General features: G+C 35.8%; 3 protein-coding genes across 3 annotated transcripts; all 3 read left to right on the plus strand.

The window, feature by feature from the left end:
- The first annotated feature begins 658 nt into the window (after positions 1-658).
- Positions 659-7,004, plus strand: LOC131662084 (probable Ufm1-specific protease). The gene is made up of 12 exons (XM_058931775.1): positions 659-1,263; positions 1,966-2,225; positions 2,409-2,496; positions 2,588-2,763; positions 3,500-3,590; positions 3,762-3,884; positions 4,040-4,087; positions 4,174-4,250; positions 5,355-5,443; positions 5,640-5,751; positions 6,204-6,306; positions 6,423-7,004. The coding sequence occupies exons 1-12, from the start codon at positions 723-725 to the stop codon at positions 6,650-6,652; spliced, it is 1,938 nt and encodes a 645-aa protein (XP_058787758.1). The 5' UTR covers positions 659-722; the 3' UTR covers positions 6,653-7,004.
- A 7,151-nt stretch (positions 7,005-14,155) lies between these two features.
- LOC131662085 (probable UDP-N-acetylglucosamine--peptide N-acetylglucosaminyltransferase SPINDLY) lies at positions 14,156-19,236 on the plus strand. Its single transcript, XM_058931776.1, has 11 exons — positions 14,156-14,374; positions 14,652-14,871; positions 15,241-15,333; positions 15,404-15,505; positions 15,581-15,748; positions 15,874-15,962; positions 17,143-17,264; positions 17,396-17,577; positions 17,896-18,180; positions 18,389-18,536; positions 18,713-19,236. The coding sequence occupies exons 1-11, from the start codon at positions 14,211-14,213 to the stop codon at positions 19,084-19,086; spliced, it is 1,947 nt and encodes a 648-aa protein (XP_058787759.1). The 5' UTR covers positions 14,156-14,210; the 3' UTR covers positions 19,087-19,236.
- A 422-nt stretch (positions 19,237-19,658) lies between these two features.
- Positions 19,659-21,940, plus strand: LOC131662086 (CBBY-like protein). The gene is made up of 8 exons (XM_058931777.1): positions 19,659-20,042; positions 20,158-20,228; positions 20,337-20,495; positions 20,703-20,769; positions 20,910-21,005; positions 21,176-21,222; positions 21,426-21,506; positions 21,656-21,940. Exons 1-8 carry the CDS (start codon positions 19,698-19,700, stop codon positions 21,777-21,779), a joined length of 990 nt encoding a protein of 329 aa, XP_058787760.1. The 5' UTR covers positions 19,659-19,697; the 3' UTR covers positions 21,780-21,940.
- Positions 21,941-26,451: the final 4,511 nt, after the last annotated feature.

A 26,451-nucleotide genomic window follows, 5' to 3' on the forward strand; every position in this document is an offset into this window, starting at 1 on the left:
TTGGTTCACAACTCAACAAGTTCGAACTAACAATAATATGCAACAACAATTGTTGACTTGGCAACCGCCGGTTGTTGGGTGGTTCAAATGCAATGTTGATGCCGATTTTAATGCTCAGAGAGGTACCACTAATAGGGGCTTGTATATGCGAGATCACCGTGGTCGCTTTATAATTGAAGGTACAACGTGAGACTTTAGTACTCAGTATGTCATAAAAGCATAAATCACGACCCTTAAAGAAGCAGTTTAGGAAGCTATAACTTTGAATATGCAAAATGTTATTTTCGAAAGTGATTCTCAACAGGTGGTTCAAGCTCTCTGGTCCAAGCGTAGGGGTAGCTCTGAGTTTAGAGAAATTATTCTTTCCTTACAACAATTGTTACAATTATACTTATAAAACACAAAGCAAATTCGGTTGTCCACGTGTTAGGGAAGGCGGCCAATCTTTTTTCAAGATGAGTTAAGTTTGTTTGTTAGTTAATGACAAGAGTGTATTTTGTGGAAAAAAAATTGTTTCTAAATAACATTATTGCACTTTGCATAGGCAATAATTTGTTTTTATGAAATGAGACTTGAAATCACCTTATGTCAGAATTGACTCCAAAATGAATCAGACTAAACCTGTGGTGGAAAAAAAAAAAAAGGAAAATTATAAAAAATTGAGGCGAGAGTGATATGTTGAAATTGATTTGAAAACAGCAGAGTGAAAGCAGAGAATCCCGATGGCGTACGATAGCAATCACACCGTGAGACTGCTATGCCGCCCAAAGCAACTCCCCAAAGGATCCGACCCGGGAATCCACCACTGGTTAATCGGATCCCCATTCTTACCGCCACTTACCATTGTCTCCATCATCCGCCGCATCAACACCACCCCCTCTTCCTCTTCTCCCGATTTCCGCAAAGAATCAGAGGACCTTCTAACCTTAATTCCGAAAGGTTTTCAAATAATCGGAGCCCTAGCTTCCGGAGACGACACCGATGCTCGTGCCGCAATCGAAGCTACTCGTGAATTAAGGAAGATCCTCTACGGTGAAGGATCGGTAGAAGATCAATCTCTGATCGGAGCTATTTCCAGTTCGGATTCTGGTGATCCCCGTTATTTTGTGGCGGAGAGTGGAAATGCAAATAGCGGACTTAAGCTTGTTACATCGGTTATACAGGAAGAACATCCTGAGAAGTTTTTGTGGGAGAATGGTTGCATGCTTCGTTGTGAGCTTCCGATTAAGTTGCCTGTCTATTACCCTCTCAAAAATCCAACTGGTAAGTGTTTCCAGAAACATACCAATGCTGTGATTTGGCAATGATTTTTATTTAACTTTTATTAATTTGTAATCTCTGAATGTTAGTCAGAATTGGGTATGTAATTTACACTCGTCGCGTTAGGTTTGCATAGTGGGTGGTAGGAAGTTACTGACCACATGCCTCGAGTAGTGAGTTGCAATGAAAACTCTAGCTGAAAGCACTTTAGTTTGAGTTCATGATGATATACACATACTACATGCGAGGTAGACAAAAAAATGCAGGTCACAAATGATAGTACCCTTAAACTAAGGGAAATTGATTACATGCAGTCACAAAAAACACACTGTCATTTGTCGAAACCGTTTGATGAAGATCAAGCAGTTCGCAGTTTGAGTTACTATTATTTATTTTTTTGGAAAAGCATCTTGAGTTATTATTTTAAGTCTGTTATGAGAAGTCATCTTATTATTATTTTAGTGTGCTTTGTGAATTCAATGTAATCTGAGTCCATAGGTCAAGATCCACAGTACAAATTTTGAACTTGACATGTATTTTTGCAGTCAATTAGATGAAACTTATGTATTTGATTTCAATTTAAATAAGTCAGGTACATCTTAGTGTTCATCTGTACAGAGTAATATCTGGATCTCAGTGAATCATCTAAGATGCATGTTTTACTATGTTCTAAATGCAGTAAACTGGACAAATTTTGTTCCACAGATGTTGAGAAAGCATATGTAAAGGCAACTGAAGCTGTTATTGCCAAGTTAAAAGACCCTCAGGCCGTGTACATTTTAGAAGTATTGAGCAAAACCTCTCCAGATAAACCTCCGCCTGCCATAGTTCGAGGTGTACAATTAGACTTTGACACAGACCTCTCCGAAACCAAGCCTTTGGCTAAGAGTGATGAGGGCTTTGATGCAAGCTCACTATCATGTTCATACTTTTCCTTCAACAATAAAGCAGCTTTTTCCATAGAGGTAAAATAAAAGGTTATGATATTCTTTTTATCTACCATTTTCTTTTTAACTATTTAATTTTTGCTATATTATTTTATTTTGTTTGTGATTTTGCTTATATGTTGATCTTAATTTTATGCTGGATCCTTTACGAATAGTTAAATGACTGCTATTGTCCATTTTGTGAAATTTTCTTTTGCTTAGAATGCAGATACTATCCAAGTGAGTGTTCTATTTAATAGCTTAGGGCCGTCATCAGCATCTGCTGCACCTATTGCAGAATATCTTCCAGGTCAGGATTTGGGTCATACTTGGTGTTGAATTACTTCAGTAGTGTTTTTAGCATTGTTGACTCTTAATTGAAATTGAGTTATTACTCTCAGTCCTGGAAGAAGCCAGACTCGTTGTTGTGGATATTAAGCTAGATGTACTCTGCTATTCTTCCAGGGATCTTCCACTCAGACATGCAGTTTCGTGTTTAATCATCCCTGGGTTAATTGACCAGTTAAATATCATGCAAAACTTTATGTTGCCTAGCCTATTGGTACAACATCCTCAGGTGAGGCAATGAGTTCATCTTTCTAACTATATAAGATTTCCATGGTTCTACTGTTCCACCATGATTCCAAGTCACGAGAAAATAACTTTTCTTTAGTTAGTAGATGTTTTGTTATTTATTGCCATTCCTTTATCCTATCATTGCTAAATTTCAGATGGGTTTTTGGTATTTGTCTTGCAAATTCACAATTCCATATCTATACATTATTTCTCCATGTAAAATAGTTCTCTAATGAAGTGACACTGTCTATTTGATGCGAGCTGTAATGTACCTGAGTTTTCAATTTCAAATATATCTCAGTTGGAGATCTGTCTTATAGTTGTAGAACAGCCCGGGATTAATTGCTTTAAAGAAGCAGACCTATTTCTTCCTTGTTTGATGGGTAATATGAATTATGAATGTGCAATTACAAAGATATATGCATGTTGTGAGATGCTAATGCTTTGACTTTAATCTGAACCTATTTTGCTACATATTATCTCATAGTAAAATTAAGATATGGAGGAAACTATTATCCTTTCTTTACAAAACATTGTGATGATTATTATTTGGGATCGATCAGGTGAAATTTATGAAGTAATTTTATTTGCATGAATAGTATATAGTAATTTCTGTTTTAAAAAAAAAAACCTTTTATGTTTTATTTATCAATGATATTTCATTGTAAAATTTTATTTTGACATGTATTCAATACTTATTGTTCTTTTGATTGACTAACTATTTATTCAATTTTCAGCTAAAACCTTATCACTTTAGTCCTCCTGGGATTCTGCATCCAATAACTGTTTTCTATGAACTGAATTTTGGGGAGACAGAAATGAAGCAAGGTATGCTGTTGAACTTTTGCTTTGTCCATGGATAGGATTCTTCTCATACCATACTGTATAGTGTTACTAAATTTCAGAAACAAATGTATCTATTAGGTCTGTCCACTCTGCTTTATCATTTATGATCTCAACATACGTCAGTGATTTATAAATTCTTCATACTTTCTGCAGTTGAATTTAGGAAATCCTTGCACTTTAGGTTGGGGCTACCTTATGATCGTCCCCTTCTAAGAATTGCCAATGCCTTGGATTTTTCAAAATTGAAAAATGGTGGTTCTGTCTCTCCGCAGAAAGGTTGTATGCACATCTCCATAGAAAGTTCATGTTATAAGTTGTGTAGATGCTAAAAATCATGATTGCATCGCCTCTTCCCATTTTGTATTTTCCAATGCTAACTCCTTGAAAATATTCAAATTTCAAAGTATTCTAATATTTGGTGGAAATGTTAGGTTCATCTTTGCTCAGAGATGTACACATTGGGATTCCAAGCAGTGGGGGTTAGTTGCCATTATGGCCTTTACTCATTCTTAATATAATTCTTCTTTGTCCCACTGTCTCATTTAAAGTGTCATGCTTTATGCAGTTATTGGGGGAACTCTTTCCCTTGTTCAAGGTTCCTATGAGTACCATCATTATCTTCAGGATGGTTTCAATGATTCGGTAATTGCAATTCTTCTGCTTCGTAATAGTTGTAACATGTTTTTGAATGTTGAAACTGTATTTTTTATTCTTGGCCTTGATCAAACCGTCCAAGTGGTGAATATTTTAAATTGAAACACAAGCACACCATAGTTGTTACTGTTTGAAATTTGAATACTGGGAGATCATTGTAAGTTATTAAAATGACTAAAAGTACGATATCAAATTGTATTCTTGTTATTTAATCTTTTAAACTATTCCTGCTTATTTGTCTATAAAAAATTGAATACAAAATAAAATTAGGCTAGCCAATCAAGACTGTGGTTTTAGTGTATAATTTTTTTATATGATAAAATAATTTATAGGAAATTAGAACTTCCAGCCATCCAGGAAAGGATGAAGGAGAATCCGTAATAAAGAAGATGATTCGATGTTTAGTATCTCAATAAATGAAACTCGTGGAGAACATGAACATCTTTTATCTGTCTTTCCTTGAGTTGCCAAATCCTTCTATTTTAAAATAAAAAATCATTATATCTTGGCTACTGTCTTTGCTCACGAGTTTTGCGAAATAATACTTTTTACACTGCTTAATAAAATGTTTCAATGCTCTTTAGAGCTGGGCTACCATCCTGGCTTTAGAAACACCAGAAATGTAGTAGTACCTCCCTTATAGAAAGGGCACCCTTTGGTAGGCATTTTGCAAGAGCTTCCTCCAGTCCACTTTTATCAATTTGATGTTTGACCTTTTGTAAATACATTATAAGTTATTTAACAATAACCTCAATGATTTTATTTTGCACTGAAGACCAGTTTAAGGGCATCTAAGTCGGGCTAATCACTTTTATCTGCTGCATTTGAAGCTTCTTTGTATATTGTCCTTACTCTTTAGTGTTACTTCTTTGATGAGCTGCTAGCCTTAAAGCTACTATTCAGATGCTAGATTCTAGGTTTTTAACCTTCTATCACTAAAAAAATCTCATCTTTTGTTTTCATTTTCTTGTGGTTTACTTCTTGATTCATCTGTTATGTGTGGATTTCCCATTGTGGTGTCAAGAGCATATATTAAAACAAAATGACTCAATTTTCTTGTAGTATAAAATATTAATTATTTGTATTTTCTAGGGATGGGGTTGTGCTTATCGGTCCCTCCAGACTATCATTTCATGGTTCAGGCTCCAAAACTACTCATCTATAGCAGTTCCTTCTCATAGGTATTTATAGTTTTTCTCTTCTCTTGATGGATTTTGCTGTAATAGGAGATGTTACTTCCTCATTTATCTTTTGAATTTGTTATCAGGTTTTAAAAATTGGTTGTATTTGATTCTTCACACTATACAAAGGATTATTAATTTGGTTTTTTAAATGTTAGTTTTTTAATTTAGCCTAACAAACCTGCAAATGTTTCAGAGAAATACAGCAGTCACTTGTCGAGATTGGTGATAAAGATCCTTCTTTTATTGGGTCACGAGAGTGGATTGGTGCCATTGAGTTGAGCTTTGTTTTAGACAAACTTCTCGGTGTAAGTGTTCTGCTCATTTTAATATTTGTTGATGTTTGTGATAGTTAAGGAACAGTATAATTTAGAGAGAAACTGTAAATGTGATGAATCTGAAGTTTGTTTATTATTTGCATTCTGAATCTCACAATACAGAGTGTAAAGGGAGTTTATAAATTGCTGCTAACAAATTGACACAGCTGGTATAACTAACAGCTAACTACTTTAACAATATGAGCTGTTAAGCTAAGTTTACAATGCTTACTGAGAAATCTGATTCCCATCCACTGATACAAAGCAGTACAAAACATATACTATATCAATGTTGAATTGTACGTTTATAGATAGCCTGTATATATTATAGTTGTAATTGGGAGTTTGGCCCAACTGATATCTATGTTGCTTGTGAGCATAATTGTGTTCTCTTAATGACTTGACTGAGTTGTTTGCTTTTTTTCTTTCTTTCTGAAACACAGGTTACTTGCAAAGTCATCAATGTTAGATCTGGAGCTGAGCTTCCGGAAAAATGTCGAGAGCTAGCATTGCACTTTGAGACCCAAAGTACACCTATTATGATTGGTTAGTAGATGCTATATTATTTGTGTATTCTATCAGCCATTTATTTGGCATCTCCCAATATGGGATCACTTAAATTTGACAGTATATAGTGATAACACTTTGGATCTTAAATGCAGGTGGTGGTGTCCTTGCATATACACTATTGGGAGTGGATTACAATGATGCAACTGGAGATTGTGCATTTTTAATACTTGATCCACACTATACAGGCACGGATGATCTGAAGAAAGTAATCAATGGGGGATGGTGTGGGTGGAAAAAAGCTGTTGATAGCAAGGGAAAGAATTTCTTCTTGCACGATAAGTTTTATAATCTACTGCTGCCACAGAGGCCTAATATGGTTTGATAGACTGGGGATTCAATGGATGGAACTAATTCCGAATTTCGAGACCCAATTTCTTGCAGTGGAAGATTTTTTTTATAGTTAGATGTGATTGGGAAATAAGGGTTCTGTTAGTTCGTTGTGTCTCTTTTGGGTTAGTGATGTTCTGTAATTGACTTTCTGTGACTAAAACAAAAATTATCGGGCATACCATGCCTTGACCTGAACCTTCTGTCGAGTCACTTTGTCAAAATCCTAGGCAAAGGATATTTCGAACACGGGCAATGTAGGATAGAATGATACCTTTCCTGTCATTTATGATGCCAGTTGCTCAGGACAGTGAGGTTTATATTTCCATACATTTGTGGTTTTTTAATTCTCTATATTTTTTTTAAAAAGGCAATTTTTATATTAATCACACCAAGCACAGGAAATACAATGATTAGAACCCAGACAGAGATACAAAGCAACAAAAAAAAAGCAATTCTGCAACTGCAACAATTGGTGAAAGACTCCAAAACTTGCTTCAAAATGCTTTAAAAATTGAAGCAGAATAACATTTTAAGCAATCAATACTCACACCTAGACAAATTAAACAAAAGATTTCTTTAATACCTTTGGATAATGAAATGCTCGATTCTTACCACATGCCGGATTCTCTAAAAGAACATATGTATTAAGGGTATATTTCACTACACCTCGAGTGTACTGATCACACACACTATAAAAACTCTAAAATACGCGTTGTATCATTCGGATTTTAAAAAATTCTAGTGCATCTATTATACCCAAATCGGCACTACTACTTTTGCCAAATATATGTTTGAAATTTAATTTCTTGACGCAGTCTCGATTACGATCTCCAAAAATGCGTATCGTTCGGATTTTAAAAAATTCTAGTGCATCTATTATACCAAAATCGGCACTACTACTTTTGCCAAATATATGTTTGAAATTTAATTTCTTGACGCAGTCTCGATTACGATCTCCAAAAATTTAAGCGGGAAAACAAATTTGACTATTATCTTGCATGTTACCACTCTTCATTATACTATTTTGAAAAGTTCTACAAAAATCTCTTTCCATTTTTATTTCAAAACAACATTCTTCTAGATTTTGGTATCGAAATAAATAAAAGAAGCTAAAACTTCAAGTAATCTACATGCATTAAATTGATTATTGATTGTGATCGTCTAATTTAGTTTGCTGAAATATGTGCGTTGTGTCAGGATTTTGGAATTCGAATTCTGTTACATTGTGTCTGAAAAGTGAAATCCAGACTATTTTGATGTTGAATTTGAATTGTTTTTTGTTATCATTGTCTTCGAGGTTATTGTATCTATGGATGTTATACCAGGTGGTAATCATTTAGATGTTGAAAAATAATTTACAAATAAATAGGAGTTTGTTATACGAACAAATGCTTTAAGGGGTTCGCACAGATGTTGCCAAATTAGAATTCGACGTTGTAACCATGAGGTCGGATTTTGGTTCTGATAGAAGATAAACATTTGTGACAATTAGATGGGAAAGAAATGGCAAGTATAGAGAACCTATCTAAAAGTTGAAACGTGATGACACCAGATCGAGGAAATGTGAGTGCCCTTTTAAGTTGCGTAGGTACTTCAAGGCGAATAATACATGAATATTTAATATGATTTGTGATATACATAACCATGTTTTGTGTTACAAATTAGTCAGTCATCCTATTGTATTTCGTCTGAATTCTGAAGAGAAGAAACTTGTCTCTGACATGACATTGAACATGGTTTAATCCAAAAATATACTAGTCACTTTGAAAAGAAATCCGAAAGTGTTGCAAATATCAGACAAGTGTACAATGTTCGCATCCGAAACAACAAGACAATAAGAGGTCCAAGATATGAAATGAAACAATTATTAAAGCTTTCAAATGATGATCATTATGTATTTAAGTACAGAGTGTGTGAGGATGGAAAAATCGTTCGAGATATATTTTGGACTCATCTTGATTTCACCAAATTGTTCAACACATTTTCACTCCTCATAATTGATTCAACATATAAGGCCAACAAGTACATGCTACCACTTTTAAAAATTGTTTGTGTTACTTATACAAATTTGACTTATTCAATTAAATTTGTATTTTTCAGAATGCGAAAAATAAAACAATTTTATATGAGTTTTGGAATTGTGTCAAATTATGTTGAAAGACCTAAAAATTATGCCAGTTATTGATTGAGATGTCACACTTATGAGTTCGGTTGCAACAATTTGATCTAGATACACTTTAATGTGTTTTAATGTATATATAATATTTTGTAAAAAATATTGTTTAATTTTTCTCTACTGGAAAATAAGTTTTGTTTGTGTGTAAAATTGTTTGTTTAATAAAAGAACTTGTGTAGAGGGTGAATCCGAATTTTAATATCCAATCAAATCTTATCTTTTATGTATTATTTTATATCTAAAAGGATTAATTTCGATTTCAATCTCCAAACAAAGCTTTATTTATATCATTTTAAATTTGGATTTCAATTTTTAAAATATTCCTTGAGACAAGATTTCTTTAGTATGCTTTCTGAAATTGAAAAGAAAAATGGTATTTTTCCTGAATTAATTTTTTTAAATCTAAGAAAAATACTTTTTCCCATGAAAGTAAATTTTGTTTTTTTAAATTTTAGTTTAATTTTTTAAAACAAAAAAAAATTCTTAAGAAAAATTCAAAATATAATAGTACTTTATAAATGCAAACCATTGTAAAAAGTTCTTAAATATAAACCAATTTTATATTGAATTGAAACTGTTTTATAACATACTTTTCGAGAAACTTCCCAGAAATCAAGATGGGTTTTTTTTTAACATGAGTTGTCCTCACTCACACGCTTTCCGAGAAATTTCCCATAAGATCACCCATCCCAAAATTGCTCCAAGTCAAGCTCGCTTAACTGAGGAGTTCTTATGGAACAAGCTACCAAAAAGATGATGCATCTTGTTGGTATAGGTAGTACATATCAATCCTTATAAAACATCTTTCAACCATGCAGTCTCTTCCCTACACAACCTTAGGATCCCTCTCATTACGATGTGGCGATCACCCTTGCCATCTTCGGTCACGAGTGTTACATACAGTGCAACCACCCTTTTCCCTCATCGGTCTCGGGTGTTACATGCCCACCACCTAACGCATGGTTCATCCTCGAACCACATCGTACTAGGAGAGTTCTGACTCAGATACCATTTGTAACGCCCCAACTGCTTTCGGGATTATCGATTGATCCCACAAACCAACACGGTCTTTTCAACATGATTTGTCCTCACTCACACACTTTCCGAGAAACTTCTCAGAAGGCCACCAATCCCAAAATTGCTCCAAATCAAGCACGCTAAACTGAGGAGTTCTTATGGAACATGATACCAAAAAGAAGATGCATCTTGTTGGTATAGTTAGTACCTATCAATCCTCATAAGACATCTTTCAACCATGTAGTCTCTTCCCCACACAACCTCAGGATCCTTCTCATTCCGATGTGGCGACCACCCTTGCCATCTTCGGCCACGAGTGTCACATGCAGTGCAACCATCCTCTGCCCTATTCGGCCCCGGGTGTTACAACGGGTGCTGTCATAAACAAGAAGTGACCATGACAAGGAGTTTGAGAAAGTAAAATTATCTAAATTTTGTACTTTTGAAGATATCAGTCATAAATTTTCTTTTTCCATCACTTCTAAGCAAGATGGAATTGTTGAGCAAAAGACTAAGACTATACAAGAATCATATAGAGTCATGCTTCATGCTAAGCAATTGCCATTGCAGCTTTGGGCTGAGGCTATGAATAATGCATGTTATATTCATAATAGGGTCATTTTGAGGGGAAACACTTCAGCAACTCTGTATGAGTTATGAAAAGGAAGGAAGTCTACAGTCAAAGACTTTCATATTTTTAGAAGTAAATGTTATATCTTGACTGACAAAGATCAAAAGGACAAGATGGATCCCATAAGTGATGAAAGTATATTTATGGGTTACTCTTCAAACAGTAGAGCTCATAGAGTGTTTAACTCCAGAACGAGAGTTACAATGGAACCCATAAGTGTGGTGATTGATGGTTCAATTATTGAAAAAGAGATGGATGTCGAAGACAATGTTGGAACATCTTTTGTAAAGACTGATGAGGCAGGAAGATAAGTAATTTGTGAGTTCACAAGTATCGAATCTGAAAACTTCCAAGGAAATTATTACAAGACACCTTAATAAATGAGACATCATTGAATTCAATGAGGAAATATCAAATTCATATCTTTTCTTTAAACTTGAAACAAGGACGAGTCCTATTATTCAAGAAAAGAAGATATGGAAATATATCATTGGAACAAGTTTTTATGGTGTACTTTATTCTCCCAACACAAAATTCATGCTGAAATTTTTTTGCAATGCAAAATGGGATAGTAATGTTGATGGATGTTTCTCTTTGAGAAATAGTATGATTCCTAGTTCAATAAGAAGCAAATATGTGTTTCTTAGTGTAATGCTGAAGTTGAATATGGTGAAACAAGAAAAAGTTGCTTTCAACTAGTGTGGATGAAATAGATATTGAAGGAACATAATGCCAAGCAAGATGTTATGACATTATACTGTGAAGATTTAAATGAGATTAAATATTTCATTCAACATAGCTGGAACAAGAACTCTGACAGTAATAATCACCCCATTAGGAATCTTCTTGAAGGCAAGGTGGCTACTCTGGAGGATGTAGACATTAAGGAACGACTGACTGTTATGTTCACTAAAGCCTTATATGAAAATCAAAGTGAAAACATAAGAAGTGGGCTAAGGACTTGCACTATTGAGGAGTTATAGCAATTACAGGTGTGGAGAAATGCAACAGATATTATACTTTTCCTTTATTTTTTGATGCATGATAAGCCTAACCAGGTTGATGTTGTTGAAGGATAGAACAAAAGATCTCTGCAGGATAAAATGACTGGTTCGAAGAGGACATGTTCTAAGGTGGTGGCAAGGGAGTTCAGTATCAACACTCTTAAAACATGTGACATCAACAAGAAATGTAGAAGGATTTTTTACAGGGGTAAAAGGTGCAAGACCACCCGAAGATGATCAACAAGTTTGTACTGTGTGTTTCCATCTGATTTAGTGTGTGTTTCCACAAATGTATGTCTGCCTCCAACTTTATTTGCATATTTACTCTATTTTTGTCAATTTTTGACTAAAAAGAGGGAATAAAGTGTGTTGTCATGTCAAATATGTTGACATGTTGATAGGACTGTACTATTTCTAGGAAGAGTAGTCTTTGGTTGTTGTCTTCATAGTTGCTTGCTATATATGCAACTATTTAGGGGGAGCATGATTGTCCGTCATGCTTGATTTGAATTGCTTCTGCTGATATGTATAAACTTAGACAATTCATAATTACTTGGATGTTCCCTTGAGGGGGTTGCTGGTTCTGTGATGTCATACATGATGTCATGACATCTGGTCTCTGAAAATTCCGGGATTTGAAGGAATTGTAATATCTGGTGATATGTGTGTGAGGCTGGGTCTCTATGTGTGGGTTTACTGTGTATAAATATGATTATTTTTGTTTGTGCATTATTATTATTATGAAGATAAGTCTTTGAAATAATGTTTATTGTGTATCTCTCCTAGTTTTCTTTTTGGATGTTTTGTGCTAAAATTGTTTTAGCCAAAATATTGCCAAAGGGGGAGATTGTTAGGTTTTGGTTTGTTGGTTGCATTTTGGTAAAACAATAAGTTCAACAAGATGTTGGATAAGATGTCATGACATGTTGCTACGACATTGCAGCCTGTGTTGTTTCTATTTTTGGAAGATTTATTCTTATTGTTCCAGAAGATTTGTTTTGTTACTTATGAATCAAGCAGCACATTGAAGATTGGATTCTCTGAAGATTTGTTTCAAAGCTGAAGAGATAACAAAATATTTGATTTGCTTGATTGGATGTCAAAACCTTTTGCCTTGCAGTTGAAGATTTGATTAGATTTGATATGATATGATTTGATTTGCATAAGGTTATAGCCAGATTCAATATCCAAGCCCAAGCGTTGCACTGACTTATAAAAGGAAGAGCCTAAACCTAATGACAAAGTGTGAAAAATAAGGATAAGTTAATTTTGCAAGAGTCCTAGGGCTTTAGGAGTCTTTTTAGAAGATTGTTTTTGTGTATGTCACTCGTGTATCTTTTGAGGTATAGAGTTTGACTGATTGTTCATTGTCAATCACTCATGAGCTTTTAAGCAACGAGTGTATTGTGTGTAATTGAAAGTATGACCTCTGTCAATTGTTATTGTTGTTATTATCACTGAGGTGATTGTGACGTGAGAGGGGGATCTCATATCTAGGTGTGTCCTAGGTAGAAGTTGCATAAAGTAGTGATTATGTGATAAGTTGTAAACTCTGGTTGTTTAGTTTTGAACTAATACTATCTTAGTGGATTTTCTTCCTGGCTTGGCAGCCCCCAGAGTATGTGAGTTGCACCGAACTAGGTTAGCAATTGGTCCTTCGGTTTCAGGGAAAGAAAGACATGGAAACAAGGCTTCCCACAGGCGGCGCCACTAATCTACCGAGATCAGAAAGTAAATGTGGCAGGCGGACGTCGTAAGCTCGATGGAATCAACAAAGGATGGGGTGTACCTGTAGACAGACATAAGCTCAAGTAAGAACGAGTGAAGAGGTAGAAATTAGGGTTTGAGAATATAGTTAGAATACCCGACCCTCCTATAGAGAAAAATATTTATAGTGAGCCCCCAACGATTGGCTAATAGTCTCCCTTATTGGCCGAGGATTCAGACCCATAACAAACGACTACCAGGATTCCCACGTGCACATGGAGATGAGCAGCATGTGCTCATCATCCTGGGTCAGTTGTCCCGTGATTTTCAGAGGCGTGGGCGGAACTATTTGTTATGGAAGATAACTGTTTCGCTAGTCGCATGAAATGTGGGGAGACAGTTGATGACGTTCTCCTCGAGTGAGGGGAACGTGTTCTCCAATGTCCCTAATAGATTGGGCCAGTATTTTGGGTCGTCCTCGGTGGACCAGCCCTAGACCCAATCCAGAATAATATTATTATTTAATTGCAGATTTTTTTAAGGTTGTCGATATTTTGTTTCGGAGTTTTTTAGGAAATTGCTTGACATAATAGTATATCACTTTAAAGATAAATTCCTAAAAACACTACTCCCTCTGTCCCAAAATAAATGTCATATTAAGAAGAAAAAAATTGTCCAAAAATACTTGTCACTTTACATTACCAATGTAATTTTATATTTAATCTTTCAATTATATCCTGTAATAAATACTCTTAATTTTTTGTTTTCCCACTTAATATTAATGTTATTTCAAATACACAAATAGTTAATCAGGATAAGTAAATTTATTATTCTTTCTCTTTCATTTATTATTGTTTCTTAATTTGTGTGAAGTGGGCCATTGCAATAAATAATTTGGAACATAGAGAGTATTTTATATTTTTTTATCTCTAATTTATTTAACCGGAAAAAACACAAAACAACACAGAAAAAATACATATATGAAATGCAGAATTCAAAACCTAACTGACGAGAAATGGCTGAGAAATTGGGAGGAGGTTCAGTAGAAAGTTCAAGCTTCAAGAGACTTAACCCTACCACTCCCAAACTCGTTGTTTTGGCTGACCTTAACGTCGATCCTCCAGAAGCCGAAGACGACGATTCTCCACTTCTCCCTCCTCCACATACCGAAATCACCAGGTTTTTCTTTCTCACCTCACTTTTCTTCGTTTCAATTTTTCCATCATTTTCCATCTGTAGATAACAATTTGAAATCTCGAACTTAGAATTCCGGCGAAATTGAACTGAAACAATCAATTAAACTGTATCTGCAAATGCGCTATAATATAACATTGTAACTGTATTAATTTTGCAAAAAAGTTTTTAAGTTATTTCAATATGAATTGTTTACATTAATACTGAGTTTTTTTTTTTTTTTTGCTTTTCTTTTTATTTTTGTTTTTGAATTAATATATAGGTTGATAAATGATGAAAACAGTCAAGATAAGAGTTTGTTGTCCAAAGACACCGATAGTAATGATGGCGAAGGGAAGAAGTTGAACAACAAACTGGGGAAATACCGTTCCAAACCTAGTAAGACGGATTCTTCTATTGACTGTGGAGTTGACGCGGATGGTGATCAACATGTTCAAGGTCCTCCTTCATCACGGGAGGAAAAAGTTAGCAGCATGAAGACTGTGAGTTTAGTTTAGAATAGTTCAATTTATTTTCCTTTCGTTTAAATTATCGCACTTTTAAGCTTAATTACTGTCAATCAATCATTCGTTGTCTGTGTTTTAGGATTCCACTTTGTCAGAATATATAGCTATCTTTTCTAATTCCTTCCTAAAACTAGTTAGTTAGTTATTAAGATGTGATCTTTGACATAGTAATTTATTTTCATGATTATGGCCATTGTTGCGGTCCTGGATAGAACATTATGGCAAAATTTTATTTGTGTAGCTGACTCCACTTAGTGGGATAAGATTTGGTGGTTGTTGCTGTTGTTGATTATGATTTATGGCCATCGTTGTGGTTTGTTGCTGACAAAACTAGTTATATTGTAGGGATTGGTTCATGTTGCGAGGAAGATGCCAAAAAATGCTCATGCTCATTTTATACTAGGCTTGATGTACCAAAGATTAAACCAACCTCAAAAGGTAGTTCTTCGAAATTTACCTGTTATGGTTCCTACATATAGGTTTCTCATTAGGTCATTGATTTTTTCAGGCTATATTGGCTTATGAGAAGGCCGAAGAGATATTACTCAGGCCCGAGGTTGAGATTGATAGGGCAGAGTTCCTTTCTTTAGTTCAGATTCACCATGCACAGGTAAAATAATCTTAATTTGATAAATTACTGATTTTAGTCTTACCGTTCATTGACATATTCTTATAATCCTTATAGTGTCTGATAATAGAAAGTTCATCAGAAAATAGTTCAGACAAAGAACTTGAACCTCACGAACTTGAGGAAATTCTTTCTAAACTGAAAGAATCAATGCAATCAGATATCAGGCAGGCGGCTGTGTGGAATACATTGGGTTTTATCCTTCTTAAAACTGGGCGTGTGCAGGTACAACTTTCTTCTCTCTTTTCCATACACTTTATGTTCTCAAGGCATATATGATGTTTCAATTTTAGCAATTGACGTGACTTCCTTTTTTCCTGGACCAATATAAACTCCAAACCCTGGTGTAGAGTGCTATCTCAGTTTTGTCATCTCTGTTAGCCATTGCACCAGAGAACTATGACTGCCTTGGTAACCTTGGAATAGCTTATCTTAAAATGTAAGTTCAAATGATAATTACCTCTTTTTAATTTATAAAATAAATAAAATGATATGCTTGGGATGCTATTGTGTTTGATTTAACTCTTCAGATTAAGTTGTACATATTAGTCTGTAACAAATGTGAGATTCATTCTCATGTAATATGTGATGATAATGTCTTTCATTTTTAGCGAAGCGTTAACCTTCAGTACACCCGCAATGCACACCAAATGGAAGAGATTACGAGTATTGTTTTAGGCAGGAACATTCTTGTAAAATATCAGCCATGGTGGGTTGTGGTCACGCGTTTTTTTACAGCTACCATGGCCAATTGCAAATGATGGCGGTGCTATGGCGTTTTATAGTGGATATGGCTAGGCTAGTGGTGTAAGAGAATCCAAACCAATAAAAAAATAGTTTGTTTGATTTGGTTCAGTTTTTGTAATATTTTTTCACGAAATCCAAACTAAACCAAATCAATGAAGACTGTGTGTGACTTCAGTCAAACCGACTTCTTAAAAATTTTAAAAACTTATTTTATATAATCTAAAAACAATCCAGATTTTTTTTTCAAATGCTTTAGATTTTTATACCATTAAAAAAAGTACTTATGCTCCAATGAGAAAAATAATATATAATGATTGAAATAAAAGAAATAATAATAAAATATAACCGTTTGGTTTATATCTCGGGTGATTGGTTTTGAATGACGTAAAACCGATACCTGAACCAATAAAAGCCAGGTTTGATTGGTCTGGTTTGGTTTGGTTTGGACTCGAGCACAGACAAAAACCGAACCAATTAATTGGTTTGGACTCGAGCACAGACAAAAACCGAACCAATTAATTGGTTTGGTTTGGACTCGAGCATAGACAAAAATCGAACCAATTAATTGGTTTGGTTCTTATACCTATAGGTATGTCAGTTTTATATGGTGCATGTTTGGCTTTCCTCCATTGTTAATTCTGACGGGGAAATTTAGAATGGAGATTACTACAGGTATTTATAGTGGTTGGTTTTATAACAACTCTCTTGCTATCCGGTTCAAGGAAATATTCAAACCTTTAGTAGTGTTACACTATTGCATTAAATTATTTGAGGAATACCAATACTTTTGTGGCTTTAATTGAAAAGAGTTTATATGAGTTTTTATTCTCTTTGTCTCTCATCATTGTTGTTACTAACTAAATTGCTTTCAGAGGAAATTTGGAATTATCTGCGAAATGTTTCCAAGAGTTGATCCTAAAAGATCAAAATCACCCTGCAGCTCTGGTCAATTATGCTACCTTTCTTTTGTGTAAATATGCTTCAGTAGTAGCAGGTACTATGATTATATGATCTATACGCTCATGCAATATTATCTTGATTTGTCCTTCATATGATTATGTAGTGATTGGCGAAATTTTTGCAATATGGTTTTCATTTTTAGTCATGTGGATTTTTCAATTCCAGGTGCTGGTGCAAATGCTTCTGAAGGTGCTTCGGAAGAACAATCCATGGCGGCTAATGTCGCTAAGGAATGCTTGTTAGCTGCAATTAAAGCAGATGGAAAATCAGCCCATATTTGGGCAAATCTTGCCTATGCATTTTCTATTAGTGGGGATCATCGAACTTCCAGCAAGTGCTTGGAGAAGGTGCTCATGGCCCCTTGCTACAGTCATTTTTAACGTATTTGTTGAGGTTGTTCTTGGTTTCCTGGTCCTTGTTCTTGAGAGAAATGTTTCGATCGTTGATTCTCTTGAACGAATTCTCGTGGCTAATTTTTTTGGCATTTTTTCCATGATTAAATATACCTGGAATGACTCACATTGATTTTACTTTTATTGCATTTTGGGTAGTGTTAGTGTCACTTTGATGTTTCTCCATTATTTTTATTAAGCCATCTTTTGACGATGTTTTGGTCAATATGGATTGTGATTTACTATTTCTTTTCTCCTTCCCTTTGTTGCCAGGCAGCAAAATTGGAACCCAATTGCATGTCTACTCGGTATGCTTTTGCTAGCCATCGAATGAAGGAGGCAGAAAGATCTCAAGATCCAACTGAACTGCTTTCATGTGCTGGAAATGAGATGGCTTCCATAATAAGAGACGGTGATTCATCCCTGGTTGAGGCTCCAATAGCATGGGCTGGGCTTGCAATGGTTCACAAGGCTCAGCATGAGATATCAGCAGCTTATGAAAGTGAACAGGATGGGCTGAAGGAAATGGAAGAGCGTGCTGTTTCCAGTCTAAAGCAGGTAATATATTTGCTTTCTTAAAGGTATTTTGAAGGAAATTTTAGTTATCGGGTCTCTTAAAATTTTCTGTTCCTTATCTTAAGTATCCACTTGTTAATGGAGCTTTTACCATGCATATTATGCAACTAGTCTGATATGAAATGTTTCGTGTCTCTGATGGATATACAATCTCACATCGTTGCTTGATGTATCATTCTTTTTCTACCAGGCCATAACAGAAGATCCGGATGATGTTGTGCAGTGGCACCAACTTGGCCTTCACAATCTTTGTGCTAGGCAATTCAAAACATCACAAAAATACCTCAAAGCTGCTGTTGCCCGTGACAAAGGTTGCAGCTATGCCTGGTCTAACCTTGGTATGTGCTTTCTTTCTACATCCCTTGGCTGTACAAGGAATATGCATTTTCTCTAGTTCGATATTCTATGCCTTTGTATTGCCAGGTTCCAGCTGTAGTTTGGCACTTCAGTTCAGCCCCTTCTTCCATCTCCTTTTTCCACGAATTTCCTGATAGGTTTTCATATTTGAATGTAGGTGTCTCACTTCAACTATCAGAAGAACATTCACAAGCTGAAGAAGTATTCAAGCGAGCCTTGTCTTTGGCGACAACACAAGAAGCACATGTGATACTATCCAATTTGGGAATTCTCTATCGCCATCAGAAAAAATATCAACTTGCGAAGGCTATGTTTACAAAGTCGCTTGAACTAAAGCCTGGGTATGCTCCTGCATTCAACAATCTGGGTCTTGTTTTTGTCGCCGAGGGTTTGTTAGAAGAGGCCAAGTATTGTTTTGAGAAAGCACTCCAATCAGATCCAATGCTTGATGCAGCCAAGTCTAACTCTATTAAGGTTGCCACAATGTCGAAGCTATGCAAAGGCCTCTCCTCATGTATTCTTAAAGAATGATCTTGTATGTAGTTCCTCTCTTCTGCTGCACCTCCATTTATAATAATCAAATCAGAGAGGAAAAAACTTGTATATTTGAAAATGAACAATTTGAAATTAAAGAGGAATGGACTTGAATCCTCACATGCTTTGAAAATGAGCATTTGGGTATATAGTTTTCTTTTTCTTTATTAGTTCCTTTCAAGTTATGTAATTACTAACTGATTATATTTTCCATTTGATTGAATGTGAGTTTTTTGAAATAAGAAATAAAATGAAAAATAAAAGGAAGTGAAAACAATCAACAAACCAAGCAATGTTGGTAATGCAAAGGCCTTCAAATGTTATTTTTTTCAATCTTAAAGATTGTGTAAAGAATCATTTATATGTCATTCAAGAAAAACAAACAACCATTTGAAAAATTAATAGTTTATTAATTAATATTTGTCACAAAAAAGGAAGAGGGTGTGGGAAGGAAATATGGGATGTAAATAATAATGCCACGTGGAGAGTAAGAAAGACAACACTACCTAATCAAAACAAACCTGTGTTGGAAGTTGAAAACCACAATTAACGGCCCCACTTCAAAGGAAGCAGATAAGTAGTTATTGAAGTGCGTTTGATGATTTGGTATGCAAGGGAAAGCTAAGGCTATGGCCATGGCATCAACAAATAGCATCATCTCCATTTCCTCTGCTTCATTGTTGAATCGAACTCCTCAACCAAAAGCAACAACACTAATTAGCCTCCTGAAGCACAACAAAGATCATGAACAACGTTGTACTTCAAAATCCTCTTTCACCTTCACTGCTCTTAAGATATCAACTCCAAAAACCAGAAGAAGCAAGTTGATTTGCTCAGCCTCAGCTTCAGAAGCTTCAACGCTTCCCGCTGCTCTTCTTTTTGACTGTGATGGAGTTCTTGTTGACACTGAAAAAGACGGCCACCGCATTTCTTTCAATGATACCTTCCAAGAGGTAGGTTCCTCAACCACCTGAGCTACGATGCCTAGCAGACAGTTTTTAATGTTTGTTAGTATGCAATGCTTTAATGTAACATTTGTGAGTGCGCGTGTGTTGTTGAGTTATGCAGAAAGAACTAGGCGTTACATGGGACGTGGAATTGTATGGTGAATTGCTCAAAATCGGAGGTGGAAAAGAAAGGTAAGTAATTCAAATACTTACATATATTTTTATATTGTTGTTTTGAATTTGAAGTTATATTGTTGTTTTGAATTTGAAGTTACAATTTTTATGAGTTTCTTTTTTTAGGATGACGGCGTACTTTAATAAGACAGGTTGGCCTGCGAACGCCCCAACAGGCGAACAAGAAAGGAAAGATTTCATTGCTTCACTTCACAAGCGAAAGACAGAATTATTCATGGTGCTTATTGAGAAAAAACTGTTGCCTCTTCGCCCAGGTGTTGCAAAGTTGGTTACTATCTATCTATATTCTTTATCTTATTTACCCAAACTTATTATTTTTTTTAATGTTCTTTGTTAATCATATAAAATAAGTTAGTTTTCATGTTACATGTGAGTTGCAATATTAATCAAGAAGGCATGTTTCTTTTATTATCAGGACATATCGAGTCTGTGCCTCATCTTATTGTGTGTTTCTTTCTGTCAAACATATAGGCTTATTGATCAGGCTTTAACTCAAGGAGTCAATGTTGCAGTTTGCAGCACTTCGAACGAGAAAGCGGTATGCATAATCACTAACACAACTCCTTAAATGAAATGCGGTGCTACATAGTTTATTCATAAGTGCAACGCGGGTGATTTTTCTCTATGCATAGTTTGTTTGTATTTCATCTCAGGGCTTAAATTGTGAGTTGATTTTAGGTCTCTGCAATAGTATCATTTTTACTTGGACCTGAGCGAGCAGAAAAAATCCCGATATTTGCAGGAGATGTGGTTCCCCGCAAAAAGCCTGATCCGGTAAGATTCTCATCATTCCAATGCTAATTTGGTAGATTTTTAGGACACAATCTAAGTATATATGCAGTCCCATTTTACATAATATAGTTGAACTATGGAGATTTTCATCATTCCAATGCAAATTTGGCTTTACCTATGTGTGGCTAATTGGGTTATACTCTTTGTGACAGGCCATCTATCTACTAGCAGCCAGCACTCTGGGCGTCGAACCTTCAAGGTATCTTATGATAGTAACTTGTCTCAAACTATGGTTCAAATAAATGTTACACAGTTGTACAGTTGCTGAATAGGTTTTTGATACAACATGTGATTATACGATGCCTTAAGCTGAACTCATTTACATGTAAATGAAACGAGTTGATATTTTGATGCCTTTCGATTTTCAAATATCGAGCTAATGTTGTTATTTGTTATTTACAGATGTGTTGTGGTCGAGGACAGTGCCATAGGCCTAGCAGCTGCTAAAGGAGCTGGGATGAAGTGTATAGTAACAAAGAGCGGGTATGTTTCTATTTATTAAATGCGAAGCAGATTTATTATTCATTATATTAGTTTCCTAGATCGAAAGCAGGATCTTTGGCTTTAAACTCCTTTGACGTCCCTTAACTCACCAACCGAGCTAATTTCGTGGTCTTAAATGGATTGTGCAGATATACAGCAGATGAAGATTTCCTGAATGCAGATGCTGTATTTGACTTCATTGGTGATCCTCCTGAGGAGAGATTCGATTTAGCATTTTGTGGTAGCCTTCTTGAGAAGCAATATGTGAGCTAGAAAACTGTGAAGTGATCATCTGGATATTGTATGATTCAAGTCTTGTTCACTATTTCTATCAATGCTTAATTCCTCATTTGTTTTCATAATCACCCTTTTAAGTCAATGATGAAAAGATTAATGCTTATATTGATTGTGTAAAGAAGCTTGTTTGTTGTTAAGCTTCATTTATGTTCGATTTTATTATTTTTCTTTTCTTTATTATCATTTACATGAAGAGAATGAATGGAGCTTAAAGTTTTTAGCGAGTAAAAAATGTCAGCCTAAAAAATGACATTCCTGACTATTTAGTTCCATTATTCACAAGCAAACTTAATAAAAATCAAAAGCTTTGGAAATGATTTGGCAACCCAAATGAAAAGATTTCATTCAAATCCTATGAATTTTCAAAAATGCCCCTCTCGTTCCGTTCGAAGATTGAAATTCGAATGCACCACACAACATAACAAATCAAATTCATCTGAAAACACATCAAATATGCAAATGGGCCTGTCCGGATATTGTACTTTGTAGACATCATCCAAATATCAAAATCTAGATTCACCCTAAGTGGTTATGACAAACCTTGGAGGATGTTGAACAGGTTGGTGCTGGACATCTTCATGTGGTGAATGGCAGTGAACTGATGTACCAGCTTCCTCACCAATTTATGATACTTGTTAATAAAGGCATGAGGGAGGCCAATGTACCATCAAAGGGCGGCCTCCTTGAGGGTACCTAACAACATCTTATACTTTAGTGAGTCTGGTGCTCCTATGATGGTCATCTATGTGTTGATGAAGGCAACGTGCTCGTAGGGGTTACGGCGTCCATTAAACTTGGCCAAGGATGGAGGTTTGAAACCCTCGGGAACATGCCCCCCCATATTTCATCCGAGAGGGGCTATGGATACAACATTTCCATCTCTTATGTGGGATTGACCTCCTGTTGGCGCTGTCTCGTATTTTAGACATCGTCTTCTGACGCCCGGTTGTGGTATCGATTCGTCCATGGTGGCTCACATCTCTACCATGACCTCAACATTTCCTGTATCGCTAGTACCATCAAGAGTAGGGGATGAAGCTTTTTTGTTCACCATGACTAGTAATGATTAGAAGTTGGATTTAAGGGTACGACAGGAAAAGTGATGGTTATCAAAAAAAAGGTGTGGCCTAGGTTAGTTTTAAAAAAAGGTGCATCAATGTACTGCCTAAAAAGTACAGGTGTGTGTTCCTCCTACAAGGGCAGGAAGACTCAGAGGCCCCATTAAGTACATTACACGTTTGAGGGTGAGGGTTAGCTCACTGAGGCTAGTAGCCATGTGCAGTGGTTTTTGAGGCATTTTAAGGGACCAACTCACATGAGGGGAGATGTCTTACTAGTGGTCGGCTCTGCTGGGTTGTAGACAGATGATTAGAGTGGTGTTGTTAGAGTTACTCGGAGCGGAGTGCTCTCTGAGTAATGTTGGATAGTAGTAAGTGTGTATGACTTGAAAAATTTCTTTATCCCATTGCGGGATAATGTATTTATAGAAATTCCCGAGGACTATGGTTTAGGACGTCTTGGACGTGGTCTTAATTTTTCCCCTTTATTAAGGAGGTTATTGACCGAATACATTTTCGGATTAAAAAAAGACTTTTTCTTATTTAACTTATATGTTGGATGGGCCGCATTGGCAGCTCCATTGGGTTTCGTTCGAATGGCCCATTTCTTAGGCAATGGACGCCCTAATCTAGATTTTGCCAAATAGGATACTACACGTTTCAATGATAAAAGCACATTAAATACCCATGTGCCCCATTACTTTTCAAAACGAATCTTAAGTGATTCAGTTTTACTTCACACCGGACTATGACTTAGAGGTCAATTAATGATACTTAAGGTTTACTCGACTCTTTCAACGCCGAATCAAGCCTTACGAAGAAACTATTCGAGACCGACTAAAGACTCAATTTATCTCAAGCCCATTCACTCTAATCGAATCAATTATAAAAATAGTTCACATATGATGTGAAGGTACACAATCTTTGGTCTCCAATTTCACTTTACTCGTATTAAACCTTAAATTAACTTGGGTGTTAGAGTGCTAACTATGCAGGTCCACCATGTGGCGCAATAAATGAGATTGAAGCCACCGTTCAAAACCATTAATATGAAACTCTCTGTAGATGTTCTTGATTGACTGCATTTTGTGGTAAAACATATTTCTGTGTTTAGATGTCTTGACTGATGTCATGACATGCATGTGTACTGTATTGCAGGTTTTGTATGGTTAGCTAATACAAACTTTATTGGATGTCAAGTTGAATGTTGTGACATCAGTATCTGACACCATGGACTGTTATGTGTTCTATTATGTTTCCTTATTAATCTCAGACTATATATTAGGAAATTGAAAATTCTAGTAACTCACACGCGATGTCGTACTGGATGTTATGACATCCACAATCACACAGAATAAAACGTTAAAACAGAAGTGCGTAAAAACAGTAAAGAACACAACAAATTATTCACCCAGTTTGGTATACAACAATACCTACTCTGGGGGCTACCAAGCCAGGGAGGGAATCCAATATAAGCAATATTAATTCAGAGTTAAACTCTCACGTTTACAACTCCTCACTTAAGACCTAACCAATGTAATTCCAATCTATTCCTAGACCTGAGGATCTCCACTCACTCCCCCTCAATCACAACAGTGATTACAAACAGACATTAAACAAATAAGAGAAGTCACACTTCAAAAACACACCTTGATCTGCTTAAAAGCTTCAATCAAGAGACACACACTCGTGCTTAAAAGCTTAGAGTGACAAAGTACATAAATAACCTATTCCAATACAATCATCAAAAGACAATTGCTTGGAGTACAAGAGACTAAACACACAGACACAAAACTACGGTGAAGGATAGAAAAACACTTAGAAAGGGGGGGGTTTGAATAAGTGTAGCTTTAAAAACTTGACCGATAAAAATAAATTGCACAGTTATTTTTCTGGTTCGTTGTTAACTAAACTACTCCAGTCCACCCCCGCAGAGATGATTTACCTCAACTGAGGATTTAATCCACTAATCGCACGGATTACAATGGTTCTCCACTTAGTCAGCAACTAAGTCTTCCAGAGTCTTCTGATCACACACTGATCACCCCAGGAACAACTGCTTAGATACCCTCTAAGACTTTCTAGAGTATTCTGATCCACACGATCACTCTAGTTACAACCTGCTTAGATAACCTCTAAGACTTCCTAGAGTATTCTGATCCACACGATCACTCTAGTTCCTTACAACTTAATGTAATCAAATCTAAGAGTATTACAATTGCTTCTTAAAAGCTATAATCACAAACTGTGATATTTCTCTTATCGTTTAAGCTTATTCTCACTAATATATTACAACAGCAATGTAGTGAGCTTTGATGAAGATGAAGATTCTGAGCTTTGAATAGAACAGTGTTTCAGCAAGTTAATATTCACAGAGTCGTTAAGAATTGGTAACCTTGCTTCTCATCAGAACTTCATATATATAGGCACTTGAGAAGATGACCGTTGAGTGCATTTAATGCTTTGCGTGTTCCGTACAGCATCGCATTTAATGTTATACGCTTTTGTCAACTACCTCGAGCCTTGTTCACGCTGTGTCTACTGACGTTGCCTTTAATAGCTTCTAACGTTCCTTTTGTCAGTCAGCGTAGCCTGCCACTTGTACTTCCTTCTGATCTGATGTTTGTGAATACAACGTTTGAATATCATCAGAGTCAAACAGCTTGGTGCAAAGCATCTTCTGATCTTCTGACCTTGAAGTGCTTCTGTGCGTGATACCATCAGAACTTCAGTGCTTCTGATCTCATGTTCTTCTGATGCTTCCATAGACCCATGTTCTGATTCTGCTTCGACCATCTTCTGATGTCTTGCCAGACCATGTTCTGATGTTGCATGCTGAACCCTTGAGAGACAAAGCTTCTGAGCGCTGAATTATGCATACTCTTTATATATTTCCTGAAAAGGAAATTGCATTGGATTAGAGTACCATATTATCTTAAGCAAAATTCATATTATTGTTATCATCAAAACTAAGATAATTGATCAGAACAAATCTTGTTCTAACAATCTCCCCCTTTTTGATGATGACAAAAACATATATAAATGATATGAATTTGCGATCAGAAAGAGCAGACGACAAAAGACAAATTACACAGCTATAGCATAAGCATGTGAATATGTCTCCCCCTGAGATTAACAATCTCCCCCTGAGATAAATAATCTCCCCCTGAAATAAATACTCGAAGAACTTTAATAAAAGACTTCCCTGATTATTTCGGTAGAGACGATCACATAAGCTTCTGTCTTCATAGAATTCATAGCTTCTGACTTCTGCTTCCATTGGACAGCTTCAGAACTTGAATTTCTTTAGATCCCTAGAACACTCATAGCTTCTGATTCCTGCTTCCATTTAGGACAGCTTCAGAACTTGAATTTCTTTGATCATCAGAACATTCACAACTTCTGATTCCTGCTTCCATCTAGGACAGCTTCAGAACTTGAATTTCTTTGATCTTCAGAACATTCACAGCTTCTGATTTCTGCTTCCATTTAGGACAGCTTCAGAACTTGAGTTTTCTGGATCTTTAGAACATTCACAGCTTCTGATTTCTGCTTCCCTCGGATAGCTTCAGAGCTTTGAATTTCTGCCA

Source organism: Vicia villosa, linkage group LG3 (assembly GCF_029867415.1).
Source record: "Vicia villosa cultivar HV-30 ecotype Madison, WI linkage group LG3, Vvil1.0, whole genome shotgun sequence".
Lineage (NCBI taxonomy): Eukaryota > Viridiplantae > Streptophyta > Magnoliopsida > Fabales > Fabaceae > Vicia > Vicia villosa.